The 11,154-nt window shown below is 41.5% G+C and overlaps 1 protein-coding gene across 1 annotated transcript; it reads right to left on the bottom strand.

Moving 5' to 3' along the window:
- Positions 1-536: 536 nt before the first annotated feature.
- LOC115127621 (zinc finger protein 449-like) lies at positions 537-10,919 on the bottom strand. Its single transcript, XM_065014138.1, has 5 exons — positions 10,739-10,919; positions 6,853-6,972; positions 2,301-2,429; positions 1,015-1,332; positions 537-922 (listed from the first exon to the last, which is right to left on the bottom strand). Exons 2-5 carry the CDS (start codon positions 6,956-6,958, stop codon positions 537-539), a joined length of 939 nt encoding a protein of 312 aa, XP_064870210.1. The 5' UTR covers positions 6,959-6,972; positions 10,739-10,919.
- Between the last annotated feature and the right edge of the window lie 235 nt (positions 10,920-11,154).

The raw sequence follows: 11,154 nt of genomic DNA, 5'->3' as shown, positions 1-11,154 counted from the left end.
GTGTGTGTGTTAGTCCGGTGTGTGTGTGTGTATTTAGTCCGGTGTGTGTGTGTGTGTGTGTGTGTTAGTCCGGTGTGTGTGTGTGTTAGTCCGGTGTGTGTGTGTGTGTGTTAGTCCGGTGTGTGTGTGTGTGTGTGTAGTCCGGTGTGTGTGTGTGTGTGTTAGTCCGGTGTGTGTTGTGTGTGTTAGTCCGATGTGTGTGTGTGTGTTAGTCTGGTGTGTGTGTTAGTCTGGTGTGTGTGTCTTCTGGTGTTTTCTGAGTCTCCAGATGTGCAGAAAGCGTTGCCACAGACCAGACACTGGAAGAACCTCTCTCCTGTGTGAATGAGCTGATGCTCTTTTAAACTAGACGATGTGGAGAGACTGGCCCGCAGTGGCACAGTGGTGAAGTTTCTCCCTGTGTGAGTCCGATGGTGTGCCCTCATGTTACCTCTGTGAGAAACCCTTCCCACACAGGGCAGTGGAATGGTTTCTCTCAGTGTGAATCCGCTGGTGAGATTTCAACTGCTGCCAAGTCAATGAAGCTTTTCCCACAATCAGTGCAGAGGTGAGGTCTCTCCCCCTGTGTGGATGAGAAGGTGCCTCTTCAGAGTCTCTGACCGGGAATAGGCCTTCCCACAGTCAGGGCAGCGGTGCGGTTTCTCCCCGTGTGGCGCGTTGGTGCCGTCGAGCTCGGATGGTTTGGGGAAGCAGATCCCGCAGTCAGCGCAGCGTGGGGTCTCAAGCTTCCTTGGTGAGCCTGCTCGTGCACTTTCCGGTGACGGTCGTCGGCAAAGCTCTTCCCGCACTGGGAGCAAGGGAACGTTTCTCTCCAGTGTGTCCTCGCTCGTGCCGAACCAGGCCGGATAACTTCTTGAAGGTCTTGCCACATTTAGGACACGGGTGGTCCATCCTCTTTCTCCTCTGGTGTACGGGCTGGTGCCTTAGATTAGAACACTATTGTTATTGTCTACAGAGTTAATTGTCCATTAACTTTTTACAGAACAGAAATGGGTCTTTGGTTTTCTGGCTTACCTTCTGAGGCGCGATAGCTTCTCAACGTCTTGCCACATTGTTGACACTGGTGAGTCAGCTTCTCGGTGCTCTTGTGTGTTGCCCTGTGTTTCTTCAGGACTGAGAGGTTGCCAAAAGACTGGTTGCAGTCAGGGCACAGGTGCTTGCTCTTCCTCAAGTGTGATGGCTCGTGCCTCTTCAGACGCGATAGCCTCTCAAAGGTTTTACCACAGTCGGGGCACTGGTGAAGTTTCTTTACTGTGTTCTTATTCTTTGGTGGTTTGGGTTGTCCCACCTTCACTACCACAGCGGGACTTGGTGTGTAGTCAGTGTCTGAACCTAGACAGACAAGGGGAATAGATTTAGCCTGGTTAAAACATTGGTTAGTGTCTGGATTAACCAGGCTAAGAATTTTAGAGTAAACAAAACATGTGTGTGTGTGTGTGTGTGAGTGAGTGAGTGAGATAAGACACAGGTAGTTATTGGGCGGGCAGTCACTCAATGTGGGGCATATTACATAATGTACGTGACATATACTATTAAAGGCCCAATGCAGCTGTTTTTGACTGAATATCAAATCATTTCTCGGTAACAATTAAGTACCTTACTGTAATAGTGTCCAATTAAAGTTGTCAAAAATAAACAAAAATAGCTTGGTAGCAACAACAAACAAATCTCATGCAAGAATCTTGCTAGTTCTGTCTGGGAGGGGCCGAATTGGAGGAATTGTCACCTGAAAACTATCTGTTATTGGTAGAGAGGTTTGGGGCTCTGTTATTGGTCTATTAACTCCACCCATACAAAATCTGCTGATTAGAAGATGTAGATCAGGGGGTGGGCAACTCTAGTCCTTGAGGGCCTGATTGGTGTCACACTTTTTCTCCATCCCTAGCAAACACAGCTGATTAATCAATCTGCATTCTAAACTGAAAATCATGATTAGGTGATTATTGGAGTCTGGTGTGTTAGCTGGGGCAAAACTGTGACACCAATCAGGCCCTCGAGGACTGGAGTCGCCCACCCCTGGTGTAGATGGCATTTTCAATCAGCAACTATCAAGAAATAACACTGGTCATATATATATTACACTTTTACAGTGTTATATTTATAGAACAGCTGATGAAACTGACACAAAACAAAGAAACACTGAATTTTGACCACAACTGGACCTTTAACACAATGCTACGGACATTACTTTAACACAATGCTACGGACATTACTTTAACACAATGCTACGGACGGACATTACTATGACACAATGCTACGGACATTACTATGAAACTGATAATGTTCTCCCCAAACCAAACCTCGGTCAACCATGTCCTCATCATCCTCATCTTCCTCCTCCTCTTTGACAATCACATTGAATGTTGGTTTTCTTGCCTCACTGAGGCCTGGAAGGTCATCTGGTTCCAACTCAGACTTATCAACAGCACCTGGGGATGGAATAGAATTAGGTTCATTTCTAAATCCCCTTAACAAAATCCCAGTTGGAAGAATCTCAAGATCAGGAGAGAAGCAGGAAATCTGTGAATCCTCCAGCTAAGATTTCTGGAAAATCTGGGAATTTTTGGCGAGTTATGGGAATTGTGCCTAACTGGCCTTATTGTCAACACTAGCTAGGTTTGTTACAATATGGCATTTCCATGGTAATGGAATGACACTGACTCAGATTTTTCCACTTTAAAATGTATGCCTAACAAACACCATTGATATCAAAGTTTAACAAACCATATCACTCTATTTTAACAATTTACACTGAAAATTTTACTATAAAACACATTTACTAGAAGAACTATGCAGATCCAAAGTTTGGTAACAGAATTTCGGTAAAATCTCCCTCAGCTTTTTTTATGTGACCAAGATAAAGTTTGATCATACAGTTACTGTTCCCCTTCCCCACTAGAATTCATTATTAAAGGGGCCATCGCCATGACTTTAATACACCAATGGTAACATGATATTCTCTTACCCAATTTTAAAAAATGGTGGAAGCCCTCAATGGCAACATCCACGCTAAACGGGTGATATACATCTAAAGTCCTCTGTGGTTTGAGCAGAAATCAAAACTTTGCTTATTTCTAATATTAAGGATATAAAATGGTTGGGGAAAGTATACAGTTGAAGTCGGACGTTTACATACACCTTAGCCAAATACATTAAAACTCAGTTTCGCAATTCCTGACATTTAATCCGAGTAAAAAAGTTAGGATCACCCCTTCAGAATAATAGTAGAGAGAATGATTTATTTCAGCTTTTATTTCTTTCATCACATTCCCAGTGGGTCAGAAGTTTACATACACCGAATTATTATTTGTTAGCATTGCCTTTAAATTGTTTCACTTGGGTCAAATGTTTCAGGTAGCCTTCCACAAGCTTCCCGCAATAAGTTGGGTGAATTTTGGCCCATATCTCCTGACAGAGCTGGTGTAACGGAGTCAAGTTTGTAGGCCTCCTTGCTCGCACATGCCTTTTCAGTTCTGCCCACAAATGTTCTATGGGATTGAGGTCAGGGCTTTGTGATGACCGCTCTAATACCTTGACTTTGTTGTCCTTAAGCCATTTTACCACAACTTTGGAAGTATGCTTGGGGTCATTGTCCATTTGGAAGACCCATTTGTGACCAAGCTTTAACTTCCTGACTGATGTCTTGAGATGTTGCTTCAATATATCCACAATTTTCCTCCCTCATGATGCCATCCATTTTGTGAAGTGCACCAGTCCCCCCTGCAGCAAAGCACCCCCACAACATGATGCTACCACCCCCGTGCTTCACAATTGGGATGGTGTTCTTTGGCTTGCAAGCCTCAACCTTTTTCTGCAAACATAACGATGGTCTTTATGGCCATTTTTGTTTCATCAGACCAGAGGACATTTCTCCAAAAAGTACAATCTTTGTCCCCATGTGCAGTTGCAAACTGTAGTCTGGCTTTTTTATGGCAGTTTTGGAACAGTGGCTTCTTCCTTGCTGAGCGGCCTTTCAGGTTCTGTCGATATAGGACTCGTTTACTGTGGATATAGATATCTTTATACCGGTTTCCTCCAGCATCTTCCCAAGGTCCTTTGCTGTTGTTCTGGGATTGATTTGCACTTTTCGCACCAAAGTACGTTCATCTCTAGGAGACAGAACGCGTCTCCTTCCTGAGCAGTATGACGGCTGCATGGTCCCATGGTGTTTATACTTGCGTACTATTGTTTGTACAGATGAACGAGGTACCTTCAGGCGTTTAGAAATTGCTCCCAAGGATGAACCAGACTTGTGGAGGTCTACAATTATTTTCCCTGCGGTCTTGGCTGATTTCTTTTGATTTTCCCATGATGTCAAGCAAAGAGGCACTGAGTTTGAAGGTAGGCCTTGAAATACATCCACATGTACACCTCAAATTGACTCAAATTATGTAAATTAGCCTATCAGAAGCTTCTAAATCCATGACATAAATTTTCTGGAATTTTCAAAGCTGTTTAAAGGCACAGTCAACTTGGTGTATGTAAACATCTGACCCACTGGAATTGTGATACAGTGAATTATAAGTGAAATAATCTGTCTGTAAACAATTGTTGGAAACATGACTTGTGTCATGCACAAGTAGATGTCCTAACCAACTTGCAAAAACTACAGTTTGTTAACAAGAAATTTGTGGAGTGATTGAAAAACGAGTTTTAATGACTCCAACCTAAGTATATGTAAACTTCTGACTTCAACTGTATATGCCTTAATTTCTCAAAAATATACAGTGCCTTGCGAAAGTATTCGGCCCCCTTGAACTTTGCAACCTTTTGCCACATTTCAGGCTTCAAACATAAAGATATAAAACTGTATTTTTTGTGAAGAATCAACAACAAGTGGGACACAATCATGAAGTGGAACAACATTTATTGGATATTTCAAACTTTTTTAACAAATCAAAAACTGAAAAATTGGGCGTGCAAAATTATTCAGCCCCCTTAAGTTAATACTTTGTAGCGCCACCTTTTGCTGTGATTACAGCTGTAAGTCGCTTGGGGTATGTCTCTATCAGTTTTGCACATCGAGAGACTGAATTTTTTTCCCATTCCTCCTTGCAAAACAGCTCGAGCTCAGTGAGGTTGGATGGAGAGCATTTGTGAACAGCAGTTTTCAGTTCTTTCCACAGATTCTCGATTGGATTCATGTCTGGACTTTGACTTGGCCATTCTAACACCTGGATATGGTTATTTTTGAACCATTCCATTGTAGATTTAGCTTTATGTTTTGGATCATTGTCTTGTTAGAAGACAAATCTCCGTCCCAGTCTCAGGTCTTTTGCAGACTCCATCAGGTTTTCTTCCAGAATAGTCCTGTATTTGGCTCCATCAATCTTCCCATCAATTTGAACCATCTTCCCTGTCCCTACTGAAGAAAAGCAGGCCCAAACCATGATGCTGCCACCACCATGTTTGACAGTGGGGATGGTGTGTTCAGGGTGATGCTTTTACGCCAAACATAACGTTTTGCATTGTTGCCAAAAAGTTCAATTTTGGTTTCATCTGACCAGAGCACCTTCTTCCACATGTTTGGTGTGTCTCCCAGGTGGCTTGTGGCAAACTTTAAACAACACTTTTTATGGATATCTTTAAGAAATGGCTTTCTTCTTGCCACTCTTCCATAAAGGCCAGATTTGTGCAATATACGACTGATTGTTGTCCTATGGACAGAGTCTCCCACCTCAGCTGTAGATCTCTGCAGTTCATCCAGAGTGATCATGGGCCTCTTGGCTGCATCTCTGATCAGTCTTCTCCTTGTATGAGCTGAAAGTTTAGAGGGACGGCCAGGTCTTGGTAGATTTGCAGTGGTCTGATACTCCTTCCATTTCAATATTATCGCTTGCACAGTGCTCCTTGGGATGTTTAAAGCTTGGGAAATCTTTTTGTATCCAAATCCGGCTTTAAACTTCTTCACAACAGTATCTCGGACCTGCCTGGTGTGTTCCTTGTTCTTCATGATGCTCTCTGCCCTTTTAACGGACCTCTGAGACTATCACAGTGCAGGTGCATTTATACGGAGACTTGATTACACACAGGTGGATTGTATTTATCATCATTAGTCATTTAGGTCAACATTGGATCATTCAGAGATCCTCACTGAACTTCTGGAGAGAGTTTGCTGCACTGAAAGTAAAGGGGCTGAATAATTTTGCACGCCCAATTTTTCAGTTTTTGATTTGTTAAAAAAGTTTGAAATATCCAATAAATGTCGTTCCACTTCATGATTGTGTCCCACTTGTTGTTGATTCTTCACAAACAAAATACAGTTTTATATCTTTATGTTTGAAGCCTGAAATGTGGCAAAAGGTCGCAAAGTTCAAGGGGGCCGAATACTTTCGCAAGGCACTGTAGACTCAGCTTTCAATTGACACCAGATTTGACATTCTCCTATGACCTTTACATGTTGGTGCTCATGGGTCCTTTTACATGGAAATGGGACATGTGGTCTAGTGGTCTAAGCCGCTGGCTCCAGAACAAATATACCGTTGGTGATGTTCCGTCCCAACAGATGTGCAGGCGTTGCATTGCGTCAACCAATGGTTTCGTGCCACATCATCGACTAGTCAGTCTGGCATCAAATTGATACATCACATGATGTGGTTAGCTGGTATGTTAAACACCCATCCAGCCGTTGTGAGATCTGACATGATGGCATGTTTTCAGGCAGTAACCTCCCACCACCGTGTCCTCCAGTAGCATGTGTACGTCTGCGGTCCACTTCTATGTCAGAACGCTTTCCTCTCTACTCTATCCTACCCAATGAAACAGAACATATGAGAGGAGTGGCACAGCCTCACTTCTTAAAAAACACTTTTAAAGTAGGAAAAAACATGTTATATATATATCCTAGTTTACCTTCATGACTGTAGTCCATTTGTGAGGGCTGGACAGGGTTGCACCAGCTGTGTGTAACGTCATCATCACTAGTGGGTTCGTCTTTAACACTGATGTGAGGATCCATATACGGTGCTTTATCTGTAGGTGTGATGGCATGCGCGCGCGCACACACACACACACACACACACACACACACAATGAAGTGAAATGTTAAGTTTTGGCGACAGTAGGCAGGTTTCCATTGACCCAGCAGTGTCGCAAAAAATATAATTGCGACATGTTGTGAAGGGAATTGTTTATCTATAATGACTAATTATGTATACATTTCAATCAGGATGTACTAATCAGAATACAATTATGTTACTGTATATGTACTAATCAAAATACTAAATGTTACTGTATATGTATGAATTTTCTTATCTGATCCCAGTACTGAAGTGAATGTGGTCAAGAGTTTAGTAACAATGACGGTCTGTTCATTGGTACAAATGAATCACTGGCTAGAATGCTTATCTACACAAGAAAACCTTGACTCGTAAATTATATTAAATTGGTAGGGAGACGGATGTGGGAAGGCTTGAGACACAGCCTTGGTACTGGAACGGATGTGTGAACGTGGGCAAAAGTTAGAACAATGACGGTCTGTTCCTTTGTACAAATGAATGAACTATCTCCAGACTGTCTAGAATGCTTATCTACACTGACTGACCTTGGCTCTAGGTGAGGAGGGAAGGCTTGAGAACTATAGGGCCTTTCTACCAGTGTCAAGAAGAGATGGAACATTTAGAAAATGCTGGCGTCATTTTCAGTTTATAACCTGTGGTAAAATGTGTATGAACTCAGTACTCTCTTGATTAAAGGCTGTTACTTGACTTTTAAGACCGGGGCTCTGTCCATTCTTATAAAATAAGGGTCTTACAAATCCTTATGCATTGACAGAGTGTTTAATTTGAATTGGGAATTAAAACAGAGGAATTAAATTCCTTCAACACATGTGTAATGGAAACAGCAGATCTAGGAGAACTTTTCTAAACATCAACAACATTTGTATCTGTTTCGACATGGGTAGATTTGTCTTTTGCCAAACTTTCTTTACTACAAGACATGATGATTGAAAGTGTTTTTTTTTTTTCTCCAATGAAATTATAGCAGGATAATGTTGAAGGCACGTGATGTTATCACTTAACTATATATAAAACTCCACATTTATTTGAAAATGCCTACTGCCTGCAAAATCAATTTTTTCAACTAAAAATTACATTTATTTTTAGGACTGATTTTCCTAACTTTCAAGAATACCTGAATTGCTTTGCCTTGCAAGTTTCGCCATCCAATTATTTAAGATCTACAGGAGAGCAAGTTACCCAATGATCTATAGTATATATTTTTACACACACATTAGATGACAGAGGGTGCTGTGTTGAAGCCACCGTGTTGCCATCTTGACACTCTCCCACCATTGTAAATAATATTTTGGAAGCTACAGAAAGGCTCCATTCGTTTTGACACATGTATTCCATTACAGACATTTTAATTAATGCATACTTTTAAATGATGTGACCTAAATATAAAAATATAAAAACATGTTCCTTAAAGTAGATTACTGGTGTTATTGTCCTCACTAAAACAAAAATACATGTAATTGAACATTTGATTGAAATACTGTAGAATGCCATTCATTCCTATGGAGAACTGCTCCTACTAGGGAGTGCCAATATGGATGACCAACAGCTTCAAAGCCTCTCAATGGCCCATACATAGCATCAGCAATCCAGAGTTTATTGCACTTACCACATTCATAGACGCCAAATGTTTTTGCGCCTATTTGTGATAGTATCTTCTGACGAGGGAGTTTTGTTAAGAGCTTAAGGTACCGTTTTGGAAACATAAATAACTTATAAAACAACACCTTCATAAGGTTAGTGTTCCACGTGGCCATATTATATCCATGTTACAGCGTTTGTTTACAGAAAACAGAGGTGACCACCTGTGCTACATTGCTATGTTTCGAACACACCTGCACAATGAAATGTTGCGTTTGCCTTGCAGCATCGTGTTGCGGAGGTAGTTGCAGTGCGTTCGGTGTGGTGCATACGTTGAATGTATGCGTCAAACTGTCAGTGTAGACGGCTTGACAGAAATGGCAGCAGAAGGTGAATGTTGAACTTTGGTTGCATACATATCCAGATGATGCTGCATACTATTTTGCGCAATGTCACCGTCGGTGTGTTCGAAGCGTATCTAGCGTGCTTCAAACACTTGTACGCGTAACTCGGGAAGTGTAGTGTAAGTGTAGTTTCGTCAGATGGAGGCACCCATATCTGTATGAATATGTGCAAAATATGTTTTATTTCAAGTATTTTTTTCTCGCTAATGAAAGGGCCATATGTTTCGAGAGCGATGATTATTACCAAATCGTATTAGTCACAAGCACCGAATACAACAGGCGAAATGCTTACTTACAAGACCCTAACAAACAATGCAGTTACAAAAAATACAGATAAGAATACGAGAAAAGTAACATGTTATTAAAGAGCAGCATGAAATAACAGGGAGAGTAAACAAGGGGGGGGGGGTACCGATACAGAGTCAATGTGCAGGGGCATCGGTTATTTGAGGTAGTATGTACATGTAGAGTTATTTAAGTGACAATGCATAGATAGTAGCAGTGGTTGTTGTTTCTAAACGTTAAAACACAGTGTCGAGACTGTAGTTCACAGGAACCAGTTGTTAGAGAAGCTAATCACTGGAAGGCCACCTAGAGTTAGAGAGAGCTGCATGGACCATGGCGATATGTCGGCACATTCATTATTAGAATATAGTAAATATGAGTGAATTGTTGCCTTCTATCCATGCAGGCTTTCACGGGCTACCTGAGACATGAAACACATAGGTGGGTATACAGGCTGTCGATCATTTATTAATGCGCTACCTGCTTACATGGGTAATGGAAACACTTAAACCACTTCATTTTTATTCCACACTGTAGGTTTTAGCGAAAGTGTTTTTTTTTTTTAGGTGTGAAGTCATTATGTCCAGCTGTTTTTCTCGAAAAGATAGCTGAATAGAAACTCAACATAACAGGGAATTGTCGCATTTGCCTTGAAACCCATCATTGAATTGGTTAGAATTATATTTCAGCAAGAAATTCGCTTTTGAATAATGACTATTTCCTCTCACGACCTCCATTTTATTTAACTAGGCAAGTCAGTTAAGAACGAATTCTTATTTTCAATGACGACTTAGGAACAGTGGGTAAACTGCCTTGTTCAGGAGGCAGAACGATAGATGTTTACCTTATCAGGTCGGGAATTTGATCTTGAAACCTCCCGGTTACTAGTCAAACGCTAGGCTCCCTGCCGCCCCGCTATAGGCCAGAATGTTGAATACAATTACCGGTGTCTGTGCAAAAGTTGATGTAATTATACTTTCCTATCGATATGTCTCACATTCCTATCACCAAAGGGACCAACTGCACGGACCACCGGTAGGCCTACCTTAAAATAGATTTGGATTCAACATTCTCGCTTGTGGAGGTCGTGAGAGGAAACGTTCATGATTCAAACGCTCATTTCGGATGGACGTAGAATTCTAGGGAATTCAATGTCGGGTTTCCAGGCAACTGTCGCATCTATCTTCTATGCGAACTTTGTAAATGTCGACAAATCACTGGACAAGTTCACGGAAACATAACTAGTGACACAAAGGAGATAAGTCACTCACAGCATATAGCTGGTAGGCAGAGGCATAATGTTTAACGTTATTACAGATCTGATGTTTACAGACATACAAGACCGAGGGCTACAATTAGCAATGACAAGTGGAGGCACAGATGACATGATGATAACGGCGGAAATATTACGGTTTATTTTTGTGAACATGTTGCCACTATTTCAGCACTCACCAATAAAGGCCAACTTCTGACGTTAACAGTACTGCAGCAAACAAAACAGCCACCCACCTATGCTAACGATGCTAGTACTTCTGTTAGCTTGCTCTCTCTGTTTCTGTCCTTTTCATAGAGTTCTAGCTATTTAGATGATCCCGCATTCTAGTAGGGGCAGTAATCCTTAAATCAGCAACGTATCAAGTCACGTCTCATATAAAATATATTTATAACTTGAAAACGCGGAGTTGCTAGCCACCTACCGATGGCAGCACAAATATTACGCCACTTCGGTTTTAGTACGGAACGGAAGTTTACAGCTCTACTGGAGCTCAACCTTTTATCCCCCAAACGATTAATAGCAAAGACTTTTCAACGTTAAATGAGTTTAGGAGTTGACTAATGTGCGACTAAAGCTTGCATGGCGCACAGTA

The sequence above is a fragment of the Oncorhynchus nerka genome, unplaced genomic scaffold (genome assembly GCF_034236695.1).
Source record: "Oncorhynchus nerka isolate Pitt River unplaced genomic scaffold, Oner_Uvic_2.0 unplaced_scaffold_5047, whole genome shotgun sequence".
NCBI classification, from domain to species: domain Eukaryota; kingdom Metazoa; phylum Chordata; class Actinopteri; order Salmoniformes; family Salmonidae; genus Oncorhynchus; species Oncorhynchus nerka.
This window is presented reverse-complemented; position numbering and strand designations above follow the sequence as displayed.

What these genes read in the sequence shown, in the direction of transcription:
- LOC115127621 (XM_065014138.1), bottom strand. Translation starts at nt 6,958, where the DNA reads ATGGATCCTCACATCAGTGTTAAAGACGAACCCACTAGTGATGATGAC. An exon ending in AATGGACTACAGTCATGAAG is followed by an intron (nt 2,430 to 6,852) that starts GTAAACTAGGAT and finishes TTCCATCCCCAG; the next exon opens with GTGCTGTTGATAAGTCTGAG. An exon ending in TGAGGACATGGTTGACCGAG is followed by an intron (nt 1,333 to 2,300) that starts GTTTGGTTTGGG and finishes TTGTCTGTCTAG; the next exon opens with GTTCAGACACTGACTACACA.